General features: G+C 53.9%; 2 protein-coding genes and 1 long non-coding RNA gene across 5 annotated transcripts; 2 read left to right on the top strand and 1 right to left on the bottom strand.

Moving 5' to 3' along the window:
- Window positions 1–2343: 2343 nt before the first annotated feature.
- On the top strand, window positions 2344–8405 carry CUNH11orf53 (chromosome unknown C11orf53 homolog; the record flags this gene model as incomplete). Its single annotated transcript, XM_042034034.1, has 4 exons — window positions 2344–2505; window positions 6190–6232; window positions 6884–7182; window positions 7837–8405. Coding segments are annotated over 4 exons (903 nt in total), but the record flags the coding sequence as incomplete, so codon positions are not given.
- Window positions 8406–10713: 2308 nt separating this feature from the next.
- COLCA2 (colorectal cancer associated 2) lies at window positions 10714–18832 on the top strand. 3 transcript variants are annotated; one of them, XM_042034451.1, is made up of 5 exons: window positions 10714–10941; window positions 12784–12893; window positions 14611–14677; window positions 16083–16309; window positions 16699–18832. In XM_042034451.1, exons 1-5 carry the CDS (start codon window positions 10935–10937, stop codon window positions 17035–17037), a joined length of 750 nt encoding a protein of 249 aa, XP_041890385.1. In that variant the 5' UTR covers window positions 10714–10934; the 3' UTR covers window positions 17038–18832. The 3 variants fall into 3 exon arrangements, with proteins under 3 accessions (XP_041890385.1, XP_041890384.1, XP_041890383.1); XM_042034450.1 differs by lacking the exon at window positions 10714–10941 and adding an exon at window positions 12479–12630 and having other exon boundaries at window positions 12784–12878; XM_042034449.1 differs by lacking the exon at window positions 10714–10941 and adding an exon at window positions 12479–12630.
- On the bottom strand, window positions 12337–15768 carry LOC121667613. Its single transcript, XR_006017120.1, has 2 exons — window positions 14566–15768; window positions 12337–14312 (listed from the first exon to the last, which is right to left on the bottom strand). It is a non-coding gene; the product is annotated as an uncharacterized LOC121667613 (long non-coding RNA).
- Window positions 18833–18849: the final 17 nt, after the last annotated feature.

Below are 18849 nucleotides of genomic sequence, written 5' to 3'. Positions count from 1 at the left end.
TGAGTCCCAGAAAGGCAGAACTCCTGCCCAAGGCCTTCAACAGCTCGTGGGGATCTCACACAGGACAAGGTGCTCATCCCAAGCCTTGTTTTTCCAGGTAGATTCCTCACCTGTAAGGAAATCGTTCCTCCCCGCAAGGCTTGGCAGCCTTTCACTTCAACCCGAGGGTTTTCTGTCCATAAACCTCTGGTTTTCATCCATGAAATGTCAGCTCGGACAGGAAGGAGGCTCCTGGGGAAGGATCTGCACTGACCATGCAAATTGGAGTGAAACACAGATCCAGGGATTTGCATTTAAGCAAATCCCAAACAAGGTACGGTGCTGGAGTCATCCCTAAATTCTAGAAAACCCATTTCCGCCAGGCTCAGCTGGAAGTTTCCCAGGGAATTATGAGCACAGGCTTCACTCTGCTCTGGGAAGCTCATGAGGGACAGACCTTCCCCAAATTCCTGCAGGATCCGGGAGCTGGGACTCGTCAGCAGCACCAACAATGGAAACAGGTGAGTTCCAGCACCTCAGGTTTTCCCAAGTTGAGGCATCTTCATGGCAATATCAGGGAAAGAACAAACTGTGCTGTCCTTGGGCTCCTATTGAAAAAAAAAAAAACCCACAAAAATTGTTTAAAGCAGACAAATGACATCGGAAATGTCCCAGGAATTTAATGGCATCCATTAGCACGCTCTGCCTTCTCCAGACTGAATTGCTGCTCCTTCACACTGCAATGGTTTTTTGGGTTTTTTTTTTCCAAAAGGCAGTTAGATCAAAGTGATGTGAAATTGGATTCAATTTGCTTGGAAATGATACAAACTCAGGCCTGAATTAGCATTTTCTGCCCCAGTGCTGCCAGTGGCAGAGTTGTCTGAAGTTCTGACAGCTCAGCATCAGATGCCTCAGGATAATTCACTGGAAGCAACAGGTTTGGTGGTGTGGTAACTTCAGACCAGGGTCTGAGGGCTGAGCATTGCTTAATTAAAACCATTTGGGCAGAGGAATGAATAACTGAGGGTGTGAGTGAAGTGACTTCACCAGCACAGAGCAGCGTGTAAGGGTGGAGGGGGATGGAAATGCTTTCCTGATGCCTTGAGACCACAGTAAAGGTGTCAGGAAAACCCCTGCAGAGCATCAGGCTTGCTGGAGTCCTCTGCAGATTCCTGGGAGAGTTGATGTCCATTTTGGGCCACTTTTGCTGCTTTTTGGTATGAGATTCTCACCTTCACCTCTGGTTTTGGGACTCCATCCCTTGCTTTGTGTTTGCTTTGTGCCTGGCCTTGGCTGAATCTGTCTGGTCAGCACTCAAACACCAAAATAAAATTCCAGTTGCCCAAATTTGCAGCTGCTATGACCCAAAAAAAACCGATCTGGGGCAACGCCAAGCCAGCACTGTGCTGTTTGAACCCTCTCATCTCCCCCTGTGTGCGTGTGTGTGCACACCTGGGGCCACAATGCCACCAGAAACGGAGCCAAGGGACACATCCTGAGGCACAGAAGAGCCAAATGATCAATTCTAGAGATCAAACACATCAGCTGTGCAGTGGCAGTTTGTGCTCCTGCAGGAGAGCGTGGCTCTGTGTTTTCCAAGGGATTAGCTTCAGTTAGGGGTTATTTTCCGGGATAAGTCAATAAAAGCCCACATGGAAACTCCCCCCTGGCTGTGCAGGTGCGAGCTCTGTGTTCAGGCCAGGATAAAAGAGCTGGCCCCGCTATTGTCCCTCAGCTCTGCACCCTCCCTTGTGCCACAAGCTCTGTGCACAGTGTGGATCTCCCAAAGCTCCGTGCAGGCACGGGGAGAGGGCAGGTGCCTCATGCCAAAGCCACCCAGAGCTGTTTTGGGTTGTGCTGTGTCCCAGGCAGGGCAAAAACACAGGGCCAGAGCCTCCAGGTGCCACAGCAGGGACACTCAGTGCCTTCCTCGATAACCTGGGTAGAGCAGAGCCCTGAGTACCTGCCTGTGGCTGCTGTGGAGACAAAACAGGCTGAGCCTTTCTCTTCTTGAGGTCCAGAGGAGCCTCTCCATCCATCCAGAGCATTTCCATGGGATCAGAGCTGGCAGGGAGCTGTGCTGGGAGCCAGCAGCTCCACAAGGGCTGAGCCACAACCCCTCTACTGAAAGAAACAGGGACTGAACAGTTAAATAAACATTTGCTGACCCAAACGGGAAATGTGTGGGATTCCCTTTGGAAAAAGAAAAGCCAAAAACCACCAGGCAGAGAGGGACCTGCATGGAAAGGGTAACACACACCGGTCTTTCCTCTGCTCTCACTGTTGGGCTCCCGAGGGATGATTTTCTACTAATAATTGCAGATTTCTATTTTTCCTCCCTAACTCGATGCCCAGAGGTGATGAATTGGCTTCTTCCAGCTGCTCTGTGCTCTCCCTGAACCCTGCATTCCCTCAGTCCCTGCAGATTTCGGCAAACGTGTGTACCAAGGAGTGCGAGTGAAACACACGGTCAAGGATCTCCTGGCTGAAAAACGATCCCGGCAGAGCAGCGGCTCCCGGTTCAGTGTGAGTCCCATCCCCCCACCCCCTTTTTAACCTCATAAAGTCGTGTCATCCCATCCTCTGCTTTCAAGAGAGTTTGGGGCCCTGTCGGTAGTAACAGAGAACAGCGAAAACGTTTGCAACACTAATGCTTGCCCCAAGACATCGATGATGGCTCTGTGATTTTTACATCTGTGAACCCTAAATGCCTCAAAGCCCTTTTTTTCCCCTCCCTTTTCAAGCATAGCAGTGATGTTAAATTCCTCTTTCACATCCCACGTGTGACACCTTCCCAAGTCAACTTCCTTTTCCACCAGCTACACTTGGACAGTGCCCTGAAAATAGCTGCTCTTCCCCTAATGCCGAGCTCCTTCCAGCTCCTCTCAGAGTGCCAGGGGAAGCTGCAGGGATGTCATGGGCTGGAAAGAGGCCAAGCATCAGCTTGGAAGAGATGATTTCCTCTTGGAGTGGTTCTATGGCAACAGGAAACCCAAGTCCTACTACACTACATTGTTTTTCTCCTCAGTTGCCAGCCAGAAAAGCAATGCTGTCCCCAGGAGGGGACACAATATTGTGATGCCAGTACGAGGTGGCATCCAGTGGCACAACGAACCTTCCCCTGGGTGCTCCTGGGACTCACCTCTGCTGGGCAGCAGCTCCTCCCTTCCAGGCTGGCTGGGAGCTCTGGGACACTGACAGAGGAGGGAGTGCTGGAACTGTGTCCTGGAAGGAAAGAGACGGAGCAGAGCCCCGGGTTACTGGCAGCAGAACACAGAGATTGGGGCTTCTGATGCTTTTCCCCCCAAAAGCCATTCACCTCTGGCTTTTTTTTGCTGAGGAGACCTCACAAGGACTTACTTGAGGGTTCTGCTCACTGTGACTTTCATGCCCGTTAACTCTGTGCAACAAAACAGGCAGGAAAAACCAGGATTGGGCATCACCAAACACAGCAAAATCCAGCCACAGATCCATCTGCAGAGCCTTGAGCTGCTGCGGGAAGGCAGAAGCCCCCCGAGCCATGGAGAGGCACTGGGAAAGAGTCATTTGGAAAGACAAGCTCCCACCAGGCAGAAGTTTAGGAAGAGTTCCTTGGGGAGCAGCAGGAAGCAGCTGAGAAAACAGCTCAGAAAACAGCTCCTGGTTGATGATATCACCATTTACCTGCTCCCTTTCTGGAGGCGGCAGCTTCAACAACCACAATCAAAATCCCCTGGAACTGTAAAATCCTCCTCGCTTTATTGCCCTTGGCTTTGTGCTCCGCAGCTCAGCAGTTGTGTGTCTCTGCCTGATGCAAAACCAGCCCTGCTGCTCCTTCCCTGAGAGAGACAAAAAATTATTGTGCAGGGCAAACATCCGTATTTGCTCGGACATATCATGAAAAGAGCAGCTGTAAGTGCAGCTCTGTTTGTCTGGCAGAATACGACCCAGAATCAAAGCCAGTGGCAGATAACTGAACACCCCTTTGTCTCTTGATGATGTGGGGTAATTTAGCTGCATCTTTTCTTTCAGGGTGATCTTTGCTCCAGAAAAAATCCCTCGGCCGTTGTTGGTGCGAGCAGAGGCCGCTGGAGGAGGCCTGAGCTGAGCAGGGAAGGTCAGGGCTCAGCAGAGCAGAGCTTTGGGCTGAGGGTTCAACAATTTCCTGACAGCCAGGCCCTGCACACATCGAGTGGTGGGAAATCAGGGTGTGCTGTGAGGAAAACCACACCGGATCGGGGATTCTGCACCAGCTGCAGGGCTCGGGCCTGGGCTTTAGGGAGGCTCTGGCTGTTCCTGTGCATAGGTATGAACCTGCAGTTGTCCTCTGCAGGGTAAAAGGATTCCTGTCTTCTCTGAGGTGTGGAAGTGGATTCCTGCACAGGTGAAGCACTGCAATGCTCTGGTTTAAAGAGAATTCATTGCTGGGTGCCCACAGACCAGGGCCAGACACTCAGCAGTGCCCTGCCCAGGCTAAGCTTTGCTTTTTTGGAGAATTTTTATTCCTTCAGCTGCTCTACTACAGACTGGGACCAGAGAAGTGATGCCCAGGAGCCAAAGCACTGCCAAAGAGCAGCCAGTGCAGAGCCAGGTCATTATTTTGAGCTGGATCCTTGCATTTAGGCATTCTGTAGATGAGTTAGGAGGCAGTGAAGCAACAGAGCTCTCTGGAGTAATCCCAGGCAGGATCTGTGCCTGGCCATGGGCGAGGCAGGCTGAGCCCAGCTTATCAACAGCTGGACACGCTCTGGGCCCCAGGGAGGCTGAGCAGACCTGCAGGAGATCCAGGCTCCCCATTCCCATGGCATGGAGAAGAAGCAGTGCAGGGAGGAAATTAACTAATGGGTTTCAATTAAGCCTGATAAGGAGCAGGGAAGGGAATGAAATGCAGGGCTCAGCTCTGATGAGCCCAAGGATGGGCTGCAGCAGAGGCTCCTGCACTCGAGTTAAGGCAGGTAAAGCCCTCAGAGCTCCTGGCACCTCTGTGACTCTGCACCACAGGTGTGTGCACAGAGCCAGGCAGTTCAGTGGCTGTTGAACAGACAGGATCAAAGATTAAATCCTCTGATAACTGGAAATGATCCCTGCTGGAGCCTGCCAGCCATGCCCAGGGACCTTCCTGTTCCTCCGGCAGAGCATCCCAGCTCCCATCACTGCAGCCCCTTGTCCTTCGGGCAGCATCTGTGCTGTGTGAACCTCCCAGCTCGGCTTTTTCCTCTGAAAGTGACCTGGATGCTGAGAGAGGACCTGGATTTGCATGTGATGGCTTTAGCTGGGGACAGGTGCAAGCCCTGCCCGTGTGACATGAACGCTCCTCTGTCCACAAGCCCAGGGGCTCCTTCCTGACACCTCCTGTCACCTCTGCAGCGCGTGTGGCCTGTGCAGGCTCAGAGCTCATTTCCATGACAGAGCAGGGAGCAGCTGCAAACCTTCCCTTGGCAGTAAAGGGAAGTCCTCAGAGCTGGCAAATTTAATTCAAATCTAAACCTCTAAATTTGGTTGCCTGCTACAGCAGGAACCTCCTGTTTGCACTATGCAAACTGGACAGAGCACTGCCCAGGGGACACAGAGATGACATCAGTGCAGCTCGGGGCTCTGGATTCCTGCCCTGGGGATCCCAAAAGCAGAACTCAGTGGGATTCCAGAGGAGAAGATGCCTTTGCCAGGGTGCTGTGGAAGGAATTAGGCACTGGGAGCATCAGGGGCACTCCGGGGGTAATTCTCCTTTACCTGGGGACCAAGAGGACATGATGAGGGTGATTGTTATTGCTGTAGGACCCAAATAGGATCTAGGAACTCTCTTTCCACACAGCCTGCTTGTGCTGCCAGGAGGGGCCAGGTAAAGCAGCTCCGGGGCAGCAGACCCCGCACAGCTGAGCTGGAACACGGGCTGGAATCTGCCCACTTTGGCCACTCCAGAGCTCAGATCTCACCTTGTCTGGTTTGTGCCAACACCAAAAGGACTCCTCAGCATTCTGCCTGCTTTATGGGACGCTGTGGGACAGGAGGAAGAAGCCAGTTATCTTGATACTCCTCCTCTTATCAGCTCTGCACAAGACCTTCAAAATCTCTGCTTAGCCTACATCTGTTAATACCTCCAAGGCCCCGGGCTGGAAATCAGGGAGTTAAACCCTTCACAGCACCCAGGCTCAAATAATGCACGTGAATTACACTCGGAGAGCTGCCTTGCTTTGAAAAGTCATTTTTAAAATGTTTCTTTCTCTTTTGCAGGGCAGCACCAGCACAGTGCAGTCACCCTTTGGCCAAGTGCCAGGTAAGGTTTTCCCTCCGCAGATAAACACCTTCCCTGCAGGTGGGAGGGTTGGCACAGCCCTGTCTGTTCTCCTCCAGAGGATGTGAAACAAGCTCTGCAGCGGGGCCACCCCTCAGAGAGAGCCCAGGAGGAAAGTAATTAAAAGAATGGAAAAAAGAACAGCAATAATCTTGTGTAAAATCCTCAAAGACAGTAATTAAAGCACTTCCCACCTCTTTTAGCAGAGGAGCCACACAGAACCCATCCTTTTCCTCCTGTGTTTTCCAATTTTCCCTGGAGCTGGAGAGAGAAACCAAAATCAGGAGCTGATCTGTTTTATTCCTTGAGCTCTCATGCAGAGAAAGGGGAGTGAGGCTGGAACCTCCTCCCCAGGGGAGCAGAACAAGGCAAAAGCCCAGCCTGGCTAAGCTGACCTCAATCTCCCTGCCCTCCTATTTAAAGCTCTCCAAACACGTTTGGTTTGCTGCAGTTGGAGGTCACCAGATGGAACCCAAAGCACCTGGGCTCACACACCTGTGTCGAGGAAGGATGGATTCCTGGGTGATGCTGGACAGAAAAGGGCTCTGCTTTGCACCCACAGAGGTGCCCATAGTTCTGTGGCTGCTGTCAGAGTTTTTCTTACAGTTTCCCACCCTTTTTTCTGGCCCCCAGGCTCACCCACCACGGCTGGGTACTACGGCGTCCGCAGATCCTTCCCGGCCGAGCTGGATTTCCACAGCACCAAGCAGTTTGTCAGTGATGTCTACTCCTCCCCTCTGGGCTCCAAGCCCTTTTCCTGCGACTCCTCTGTCCCCCAGGGCTACCCAGCCCTCCCGGAGCCCTACCTCAGCGAGCAGTTCGGGGATCACCGTGCTCCTCCTCTCCCAGCTGGCACCAGCTCCTTCTTCAGCCCTCCGGCCGTGCCCCCTCTCCTGCCATCCTTCCCCAACGACACGGGGCACTTCCTGCTCGTGAGTGGCTCGATGGTTCCGTCCCCCAGGGCAGGTTCACCCCATTTAAATGCGGGGTTAAGTCAGGAGCACTCGTGGGGGAAGGATGTGGCTGTTACAGGAGCAGCCACAGCAGTGGGGCCGGACTCTGGGGGAAGGTTTGCTCTCTTTGGTCCCATCTAATTCTCCCCTCTTCCTGTTGGGGACATTCCGCTCTGCTCTGAGCTGGACACCACTCCCAGGCACAGAGTGGGATTGTTGGGGTGCCCTAGGCAGGGCCAGGAGCAGGATTTGATGATTCCTGTGGGTCCCTTCCAACTCAGGATATTCTGTGATTCTATGATTTGACAAAACCCTCCCTTTCTAGAAACAGCCCTTGGTGACTCCAGGCTGTTGCCTGTCCCTATCCCTGCCACTTCCCAGCTCCACTCACACACCAGGACAGAGCTCCTGGATCCTGTAGGATCAGGGCTGGTCAGTCCTACTGGGACCCTATTCCAGGCCTTGCCCACCACTGACAGGACGGATGTTTCCTTTCAGCAGTTCTAACACCAAACACTGCTCCAGAGCCACAGAAACCCTCTGAGTGTTCCCAGGGATAGATGTTCCATTACTTGCAGGACAGGCTTTAGTCCCTAAAGGTTTTTCTTGCCTTCTCTCCCTGTTTCCCTGCAGAGAGAGCCCTGGGAGCAGACCTCACCCGAGAGCCTCAGCCAGGCTGACAGTGCCTGCTCAGACCCTCTGCAGGCACTGCCTGCCAGCTCCAGCTGCCTCTCCCCGCCTGAATCCGGAGGTGTTTCCCCGTTCCGAGGTTCAGGTTGGACCCCGGCCATCCATGGAGCCCAGCCCTACCCTCTGCACCCCCTTGAAGATGTCCACTACTCCCCCAGCTACGCGGCCACCTCGCCCTACAGCTTGTCCCCGTTCATGGCCGGGGCCAACGAGCCCTCCAGGATGAGCCACCTGTGCCCGGAGCAGCCCTCGGAGGCACCGCACCTTCCCGACCACTCTGCCTGGGCTAAAGAGGATGGAAGTGCCCTCTGGGGGACTTACGAAGGCAGGAGAACTTATTGAGGAGAGAGAAGTGCTGGAGGAAAGAGAAACAGACCGTTATTGAAGCAAATTTTACACTCCTTCCTAAAACTGCTCCTTCAAACGTGATGCTCTGTGCTCTGGTTAGAAACACAGCCCCTTGGACACACCACGTTTAGCTCAGAGTGGTGCCTTCTAGTGCCTCGTGAAAGGAATTTCTCCCAGTCCCACTGTGCCACAAGTAAAATACTCAGCCTGAAAAATGTCTGCGCTCGGCAGGTTTTTTCCTACCAACACGGATTCCTCCTCAGAGGGCTTTTCAATGGTTTAGAGGTTCTGGAGGGTGTGGGCACTGCCCTGCCTGCTGACCCGTGCCCGAGGAAGCCTGCCCATCCCTGCCACTGCAGAGCACCAAACGCAGCCTCCCCGACATCCCCTCTGTCCCGAGCTAACCGCAGAGCCGCTCCCTCCTTGCTCACACCAGATCCACACACACCTGGTGGGCACGGGGCAGGCTGCTCCAGGGGGCATCCAGGTGGGCTGTCGGTGGGAACGGGACCGATTCCCAGTCCCGGGGCCACTCCGGGGCCCGTGGCCACTAGAGGTAGCTCTGCACACGCAAACACACCGAGCTGGCACGCTCACGGCACATCCCGACTGCTCTGGCCCAGGGAGGGGAGCACCCCCTTTGCCTCCTCTCGCCACCCCCCCCCCCCCCCCCCCCCAAGCCTGGCATCCACAGCAGCAGCAACAAAAGCCTCTGCAGCATTCCAGCCCCATGGAATGTGTAGGGATGAGACGTTTTAAATCCCTCCTTGCCTTTTCTCCTCAAATCCTGGGGCTGGGGGGGGGGGGGCATTTGAAGCCTTCACAGCCCCTTCCCCTCCCACGAGTGGCAGGTATGGAGCCTCCTGGGGTGGCCCCTGCCCAGCCAGAGCTGCTCCCCGATCATCCCAGGGTGTGTGCAGGTCTCCTGGCCCCAGAGCCAGCGCTGCTGCCCCCAAACCTGAGTCCTGCTCCAGCCTTCTTCCACTCCCCAGCTGACACCAGTGCATCCCAGTGCCCATCTCAGCTGTTCCTTCTGCCAGGGGCTGGTGTGAGCAGGGCCACCAGGCCAGCGTGGCTGTGTTGCCATCAAGCTCTGAGGGAGAAGCAGGGACAGGGTTTTGAGCTTGTCTTGAAAGTGCTTGACGCCGTCAGGCATTCAGCTCCTACCCAAGGCAGGGTTTTTATCCACCTGGAGATGCTCTGAAGCTCGGGCCCTGCAGGAACACCCAGAACTCAGCTGCCTCGTGTTCCCTGAAGGCATGCGGCTCCCCCGGGGCTGGAGCTGGGCAGCCTGCCGGCTCTGGGCTCTGCTTACGGGGGTAAACGCCATCCCAGCTCCCAGGCATTCCAGCTCCCTGCAGCCTGCCCGGGCCGCGCCCACCCACAGCAGCTCCAGGAGGGAGCAGCCCCAGGAAGGGAAGAGCTTCAGATCCCAAATTCCTCAGTGACACCCCCCCCACTCCATTCCCAGCACAGCACATTCCTCCGTGGCAGGCGGGCTCCTCTCCCGGTGGGATGTGTCCCTATAAAGCTGTCCCAGGCAAGGCTTGGCCTACCAGGAGCTGCAGGGGCACATTTCAGAGCCAGGAATGGCCTCACTCCCCGCAGAAATCCAGTGGTATTTGTTCAACTTAAAGGAAAAGAAAAGATTCGGCCGTGACAGCAGCCAGCCTGAGCTTGCTGGTAGATGATTAACAGCCCGGCCTGCTCTCTGCCTCGACTCCCTGCCCATGGCAGAGGCCGTGGTCCCCACGAAAAAGCTCAAAAGCAGCCTAAAAACGCAGCTCCAGCAGCGCTGCGAAGGGATGGTCACCGCAGAGCTCTGAGCCACACACACTGAAGCCCAGCAGCTGCAGCTCGCAGGGCAGGCCAGCGCTGAGGCGAGTGGGGAAAAGGCACAGACAAGTGTGTGTGCAGCACAGACAAGCAGCCTGAATTGGGGGAAAACACAAATAAACTCCAGTACGAGCCCAGCATCCGGGCAGAGGGAGGGAATGCTGTGGGAGCAAGTGGGGTTGAGGCAGCTTCAGCCACCTGGGTGCCCAGGGCAGCCTCTTTGTTAGGCCACGCCTGCCCGCTGCCATTTTGGCCCCAAACCCTCAGAATTTAGCCTTAAAATGCGAAAAAATGTGCAAAAAGCAAGTCGGTCCCTTGCAGAGTCCTCACTGCAGGTAGCAAATGAAATATGAGAGGGCTGGAGCCCAGCCTGTGCATCTGAGGGGAAAACACTGAGCTGCTTTGTAGGCATCTGCTTCCTTTGGGGAAAGATGGATAAAACCCTGCAAATGTCCCAAAAGCAAAGGGTGGGGAGGGTGACCCCACCGAATCCTATTCCCCCAGACCCTCTGCTAGATGGGGATGTGCTCAGTTTCACAAAAAGATAGCCCATTTTGTGGAGCCTTTGAATATTCAAATTGAAACTATCGCGCAATCATTGATTGTCAAATCATTGGTTTCTAGAGGTTTTAAATACTTGGCATTAGGAGAGAAAAACTCAAACTTATACCCGTAGGGATAAAACAATAATATTGTCGGGATCCACCTGCCATTGCCACCAGGCAGGCAGGTCCCTTCACCCCCAAATTTCAAGCCTGACTCCTCTTGCCCCCTTCGCCAGCTCGTGGGGCCGGGGCCGGGGCCACCTCTGCTGCTGCACCGGGCCCCTGGCGAGGCGCTGCCCGCTCCGGCTCAGGATGTCCGGTAAGCCCCGCTCTGGCCCCCGCCGGCCACCCACTCCCCGCTTTGGGGCCGTTTCGGGGTTCGCCGGGGTCACTTCGCGAGCGAGGCGATCCCGCCTGCCAAGGCAGGAGGGAGCGGGGAGGGCGGGGAGGAGGGAGGGAGGAGGCAGGGAAGGCTCGGCTGCTGCCCGCCGGCTGCCGGCGCGGCCGGCTCGGGACGGGGCTCCGCGGGCACCGAGCGGGGCTCTGCCGGGTCAGCTGCGCTGCGGCCCCCGGGCCGGGGGTGACAGGGGACCCCCGCACCTCTGGGTGCCCTCCTCGCACACTCCGTCCCTGTCACGCTGCTCCTGAACCCCAACCCTGCTCCCCGACCCCGAGTCCACCCCCTGTCCTTGTCACCCTGCTCCTCCTCACCCCGTGCCTGACTCCCAGCCCACCCTCAGCACCCTTTCCCTCGATCTCCAGCCCCATCACTCTGCCCCCTGACCCCCAGACCACCCCTGGTGCCCTTCTTCCTGACCCCCAGCCCCATCACCCTGACCCCCAGAACCACCACTCTGCTCCCTGCCCACCCTGTGCCCACCCTCGCCATCCCACCCTTGACCCTGCTAGAAGGGGCTGCTACCTGAGAGCCGTCCCTGGCTGGAGGGAGGCCTGGTAACCAGGGTGTTCTCCTTCAATTCCACCCTTCCCTCCCCTGATTTTCCCCATCTTCAGTTTGTTGAACAGAAACAAAACACCAAAACATGAGATGGATAATCCCCAGCTGAGCCCAGCTCAGCAAACTGCCCTCAAGGCAGCCCCGTCACCTCTCTGGAGGGACCCGGGTGCCTGTCACAGCTTGTCCTCACCCAGAGCAGCACGGGGGCACTGGGAGGGCTGGCAGAGGTTCCAGCAGAGGAGGACAGTGCCTGCAGTACAGGATCCCCTGGATGTGTGGGCAGAACCTGCAAAGCCAGTGCTGGTTTTGTGCCAGGATGTCCTGGCAGCGTGCGGCTGCCTCGGAGAGGATGTCCCACATCCAGAGGTGGCACTGGAAGGCCGGGTTTAGCTCTGGCACTGCTGCTCTCCTGCTGTGGGTTTATTTTTGGTGCTTCCTTCAGGGCTGTCTGCTGCCTGCTCTGGCATTTTTTGAGTTTCTAACCAGTCTGGGTGTGTTTCCTTGTGTGATTTGGATTAAAACTCCAGCAGAAAGTTAGGGCAGAAACAACTGCCAGAGGATCTGAGTGCTTTACCATGAGTACAAGAAGTGGTTTTTCAGAAGACGTAAATTCTTTATCATTTCCTGTCCTAAAAATCCCTCATCAGGCAGGGACTGGTGATTGCTGGTTGGTTTTGGCTGGATTAAACACACCCTAAATGCTTGTTTGAAATAAATAAGGGGTGTACATGAGCAGAATAAAGAGATAATCTGGGCTTTGCAAGAAAGCAGTCATTTTATTTGTGTTTTGTTTAGCTCTCTGAATAACCACCCACATCTTTCCATTGTTTTATTCCTGGGCTTCATCTGCTGGATGAAGCGCTTCCCACATTTATTTACAGGTCCTGAGAGAGGCAAATATGTTAGGAATTTAAATGAATCCAACAGCAGCACCAGATGGAGCTGGAAGGGGGGAAGAAGGAGATAGAGGAGAATAAAACATGTGGTTATTAAACATTATCAACAGCAAGATTTTCATGAGCGTCTGCTTGCCACAAGCTGGAATAGCAGGTGTTAAAGAGGGCTGTGTGATTACAAACAGTCAGTTAGTCATGTTAACTCTAATTGTTCTCCATGTAGAGCATGCCTGAAAACCTGCTGGATTTGCTGTTTGCTCTGAGGTTCTCCCTCCTTGTTAAGTGTTTTTTCCATGAATTCTTCCAGGAAAGCCCAAGGTGTACCAAGGTGTGAGGGTAAAGATCACAGTCAAGGAGTTACTGCAGCAGAGGAGGGCACGGCAAGCAGCCACCGGTTCAGCAGTGAGTAAAAATGTTGTGAGTAAAAATGCTTGCTTTGCACCTTCTCCTTTAATGTTTTGTTTGTTTAGGTTTTTTGTGGGGGTTTTTTTGTTGTTTTTTTGGGGTTTTTTTTTTGCCAAGACTGGGCAAAATCTGTAATTTCTGGGCCAAAACCTGAGTGTGACAGGCTGGTGAGGATGGGGGAAAAGAACATTCAGCCAGACTGGCTGCAGCAGTGACCTAGGGGGGTGAGAATCTGAGGAACACAGCGAGAAAGCAAAGCTGCTGCTCCAGAAAAGTCACTCTCTGCAGGATGGAAGGCTCACCTGGGCAGCCCCATCCCTTCTGGAGGAGGGGATGGAGCTCTGTGTGCACACACACGAGCACATTCCCTCTCATTCCCTCTTCCAGCCTTTGTAGGATTCCTCCAGCTCCAGCCACTCTGGGGATTTGCATAAAGAGCTTGGCAAATCATTATTTCTTCCTGGTTCGTGACATTACAGCTCTTGAAGGCTTTCAGATTTCAGCTTCTGCACCTTGTTGCAGCTGACTGCACAAAAATCAGCCTGAGAGCCAGGGGCAGAGAGGTCTGGGTGAACAGAATTGTCAGGTTTTGGAAACGCTGGGTCACTCCTCCCCTGCAGCCCCGACAGCAGCAGCCTCTTCATCTCAGCCAGGTGTCCCAGGGCTGTGTGGAACCGCTTTTCACTTCCCACCACCCCGTCACACAACCCCTGTGGTGCCCACACAGGAAAAAGTGAAAAGTGGCGGTGAGAGAAGTCACCTCGGTGACCTGCACAAGGTGTGTCCCGCCCCAAAACCCCCGAGGGTTTGGGCTGGCAGGATGAGCACTGAGAAAAGCTCAACCTGGGGACTTCATCTCTGTCTGCCTTGTCACATCTGCAACAGGGAGAAAAGGCACTCTCAGCCCAGAAGAGCCACTGTTTAAGGAATTAAATGCACGGGATGTGCTGGGAAGTTGTTACCAGGGAAATGAGCTGCTCACTCGAGAGCATCTTGAATAATGGAAATAAGTGGAGCTCTGTATGAATTAAAACTGAGGGGGGAAATCCAGCAGTATTTGTACTTGTAGAGTAAAATCCTGGTCCCATGCAACAAACATCAAAACTCCCATTGCTTTTGGGGTGGATTTCTCCCTTCCAGCAGGGCAGGTTCCTAGAAGTGGTTGATCTGTCTTGCTTCAGATTCCAACATCCCTTAAAAAACGAGGTTGTCCATTGTCTCTCAGAGGAGATATTTCCAATTTTGCCCAAACCAGCACATCCATTTTCACAGACCTGTGTTGGAGTGGGGAGCAGTGCCAGAGCTGGTTCTCAAACGACATCAATCCGTTCTGATGGGATCCCTGCGGTGGTCTTTAGTTAATTACTCATTCTCAGTAATATCCATCTCTACGAATTCCTCGGGATTCCCTCCACTGTGGAATTCACCCTCCTGGAAATTAACACACGTGAGTTTCAGAGGCAGCTCTGTGCAATCGGGAGTGCAGCAAACAGAGCCCCTCAGCACGGTGCCGATCCCAGGGCTTCACACTGGGCTGGTGCTGCGGTTCCCAGCGCTGGCACTGGGAAAAGTCCTGTTACACACTTTAATCGAACGTTCTGTCAATGCCGGGGAGCTTTTCCAAGCCACAGCCATGAGGGAAATTAGGTTTATATAAAGAGCTTACACCAAAATCCAGACTCACCTTGCTCTGTGCCACAATTCCTCTCCTTCCCTTCTCTTTGCTCAGGTTCCTTGGGGCAGCAGCAGCAGCAGCAGCATCCAGTTTGCAGAGCCTGTGTCTCCGCCTCACCCAGGTTGGTACAAAGCCCATCCACACGGCCCTTCCCTCCCCATTCCCAAATTTTCCCACAGCCCCGAGCCTTCCCAGCCCAGGTTTGAGGCCGGCACCACCCGCGGTGCGGCCAATCAGCACCTGGAAGGAGCCCGTGGAATGCAGATGAGGAGCTCAGGAGCACACGGTGCTCTCCTTTCTAGAGGTTGTTCTTCCCACAGCAAGGAACTGGATCCCCTTCGGGAAGGGATGCTCGTCCCTAGGGAATAACAACACCTTCCCCAGGCTGTGGGTGCCACTGAGGGTCAGAGTGCCCTGGAGCACTTGGCTGAGTTCTGTTCTCTTCTCCCTCTCCTGGCAGCATCCATAGGAGTGAGAGAAAGACCAGATTTTCAACACCACCAAGGGTTTCTTCCTCCTGCCTGCGAATATCCCAGGAAAAGGGGGAAGGGGTGAGGGGAGTGGCACTTTGGGCTCACAGATCCTTCAATTATCCCCAGCCAAAGCACAGGGGAAAGGTTGGGCAGGTGTGAGTGCACCCATTGCATGGACAAAGAAATTGTTCCATCGTCAATAGCTGAGAGTCCATTTGCTTATGTTAATAAAGAAACGTGAGACACGCCAGAGCTGACATGCCAAAGCCTTTCCAGGCTGGAAAGTCTCCATCAGTTTATGTATTTTGGGTGTTTCTCACTCCCCACAGCCAGCTGAACACTGCCAACTTGACCCTACAGTGTGCACTTCAGACCTGTGCCCTTCGTGTGGACAGGGCTTTGCCTTAAACCATGTTTGAACTCGGTGTGAAAAGATAATAATTCTGAAAAGCCAGGTCTGCTGGGAGCTTTCCAGGAACTCACCCTTTGGCCAGTAACACTATGTGATTGCAGTGCCACATCATCCCTGGCTTGCTCCATTTGTTCTGCTCAGAAGTTTGTCTCCTGTCTGGCTGTTCAGAGGATAAAAGAGCAAATTATCCTCCTGTTATCCCCTTTTTCCTGCAGGTGTAGCTGCCCCGGGTCTGGAGATGAGGCAAAGGCACATCTGCCAGGCTGGGAAGCACAAATCACTGCCTGGCACCACCTTCTGGGGCTGCAAACAGTGTCTGAGTGTTTGAGGGTCAAGTGTCTGAGGGAGTTTCCAGCTGGATCCCTGTCCAAAATGCCTGGGGCCAGAAGTTTCCAGCATTTGAAGAGCTTTATAGTTGAGAGGGCTGAATTCCCTGAGTTATTCACATGCTTTTGAGCATCTCCCTCCTGGTTTCTGCTTTCCTGGAAAATTCACCTTGCCCTTGCAGGACCTATTTTAATGTCTAAACTCACAGGGTTACTGAACATAGGAGAGCACTGAAGCCTGGCCTGGGGCAGCACTGCCCTTTGTGAGACAGACACTGAATAACCTGCTGCTGTCTGCTGTCCCTTCTCTCCCAGAACCTTTTGAAGCAGAACCCATCCCTTCTGTGCCCAGCTGCTGCCCGTCCTGGCAGTTTTCCAGCTGCCTCTCCTGCGAGGAAAGCCCTGGATACCTGGAGCAGCTGATAGATTCCTGCCTCCAGTCGGATGCACCCTCAGAGCCAGCGTTCAGTGCCTGCCAGCCGTCCTCACACTACACCCCCGACGCCTTCCAGCCAGTCCAGCTCTGCTTCAACCAGGGCCTGGTGAGCTTTGGGCCCCAGGGGAGCAGCCACAGTGTCCCCAAGGGGAGAGGGAGTCACATCCTGGGGCAGAACAGCAGCAATGTGGGAATCTGGCTGCTTTTAGGAGCCTGGGATGCTCATGGGCTCTGATTGTTTTCCCATGGAGGGCCCCAAATAAACTGGGAGAGGCTGCAGGATGGGGAATGTCCCAAGTTCAAGTAGCAGCCCAGTTCCTGCTAGGGATTGTCCCTACTAATAGAAACTGCCTTTGGGTTTAGACCTCCAAGGGCCAAACTGTCCCCCAGGGCAGCCAGACCCCCCTGAGAAAGGCAACAGCACGGGAATTCTGGCTGCTGGCCACATTTCCCTGAAGTATCCCCTTTTTTCCCTTTTTCTCTCTCAAACTCCAGGCTGCCAGCTCGCCCAGCTCAGCTGACCTGCCCAGCCCGTGGAACTACAGCTGCTCTCCCCCTCAGCTGTCTCCCCTCACCCCGCTGACCCCCAGCCCGCCCTCCTCTCTGGACACCAAGCCCTACAGCTGCCCCGTGGAGGAGTGGCCCTGCCACCCCCCCTGCCCCTTCCCCAGCCCTGCCTGCTGCTGCACAGCCTGTGGCTCCCAGAACATGGACAGCAGGGTCCCTCAGTGCTTCCCCTGCCCCAGCACGGACTGCATGGAGTTCCTGCCACCCCTGGCCGTGGCTGAGGACTTCTTCAGGAGGGACAGGAGCTGTGACATCTGCTACAGCTAATGGGGGCTGTGGTTTCACACATCCACTGCATCCAAATCAGATTAAATTGCCCATGAACTATGCAAAGTTGTGCTGCCTAACACAGTCCAGTTTATTCTTCACTACTTACACAGTTTCTTACATGATGCTGTCACTACATTAATCCTCCTACAGTCAGGGGTGTTTGGTTGTTGTTGTGGTGGTTTGGTGGGGTTTTTTCCCTGTTTTTTTTCATTGTTGCTGTTTTTGAAATAAATCTTAAGCTGCCTTATCAGACCAGTGTCATGGAAACAGCTCTTTTTGATACAAATAGATCATTTGGTGCAAATGCTGAAGCCTGGTCATTTTTCGTGTGCTAAAGGTCAGTGCTTTTCCCTTCTGCTGCTGACCCTGCTCTCATGGAGGTGAGGATGAGATTTTGATCAGCCTATTCAGTGACATGAAAGGTCTCACTCACCCTTTCCAGCAGATAAAAAGTCCATATTTAATCCAGCATCCAGCTTTTCCCAGCTCTGAGGTGGATCTGCAGCTCCTCACCCGCTGCTGCTGCCCTGGTGACATTTTCCAGTGGTTCTGGCAGAAAAGGAAAGCTGCTGTTTGCCACACCAGCCCAGGGTTTAGCCCATAGCCCCTCAGAGGTAAAATCCAGTGCCAGACTAGCAGGGTTTTGTCTTTTTTTAAATAAAATATGCTTTAAAAATAGTTTGACACCTTCAAATGATATCTCCCCTTCTCCCCTGATTAATCTCAGCGTTGGCCCAAGTGATAAATTCATGAGGTCACAGCAAGCTCATAAAGAGCTGTAACTTTGCAGCAGTTAAAGGTGTGATCACCCCTGCACAGGGACACCCCACCAAGTGTCATTTTAGTAGTGCTGGCAGCTGCTTCAGCCCCTGAGTGATATTTAGGGGCACTGGAGGGCTGAACTTCTGCCCCAGAGCTCACCCAGTGCCAGCTACCCCTGCCTGCTGCCTCAGGAGCGGGCACACCTCGAGCCACATGTCAAGGCCCCTTATCAGCAACATGAAAGAGCCAGGAGAAGATAAGGCTGAGGCAAGAAATTTGAGGCTTCTATAAAAAATGGGGTGCCCACATCCTCCCCAAGGTTGGCCTGAGCTTAGCAGAGCCAAGGAGATGCTCTCAGGGAGCCAAGGGCACCGTGAAATGGTGAATAAGGGTTGGAGAACACCCTTATTAACACATCTTACAGGAGTAGCCTAAGTGTGCACAGCAGGGAAGGGAAGTGTTGGAGTCTAACAAGATATCTCTGACCTCCAGATGAGGTGGATGTGTAATTCTGATCGATTATTGGCAGATTGAACAGTTATCAATGTATTGTGGTGTGGATCCTCCCCAGGACTGCTCTGTGCAAGGGCTGTGGTTGTGCCCATCCCTGATGCCATGGCTGCTGCTTGGGCACAGCCACTGAGCAATGTGAGCACTAAAACCACCCTACATCTCCCATCCTTATCCTTGGATGATGCCCGGATCCAGGCAAAAAAAAATCTCCTCAGTGGAGGAGACAAGGATATTTCCAGCTAAATGTTCCTACACACCAAGATCTCCAGGCTCCATCAGCTTCCATCCCTTAAGCAGCACTGTCCCCCATCCCTTGCAGCCTCTTCCTCTTTCCCTGCTGCTCCTTCTCCAGTGGTTTTGCAATCCTCCTGTGCCAGACTGGAAACATGTTTGAGATGCTGTCCCCACCCCCCTGTCAACAGCCCCAGGGGACACACTCAGGGCAAGTAAAAGCTTGCTGGCTGTTGACACAAAGTCTTGTTGACACAAGAAAGGGAAAAAACACAACAGAGGAGCCATTCAAAGGTTGATTGT

This window comes from Corvus kubaryi, unplaced genomic scaffold, assembly GCF_017639235.1.
Source record: "Corvus kubaryi isolate FWS band 111438036 unplaced genomic scaffold, C.kubaryi_AGA036_p1.0 37367, whole genome shotgun sequence".
In the NCBI taxonomy this organism is placed as follows: Eukaryota; Metazoa; Chordata; class Aves; order Passeriformes; family Corvidae; genus Corvus; species Corvus kubaryi.
This window is presented reverse-complemented; position numbering and strand designations above follow the sequence as displayed.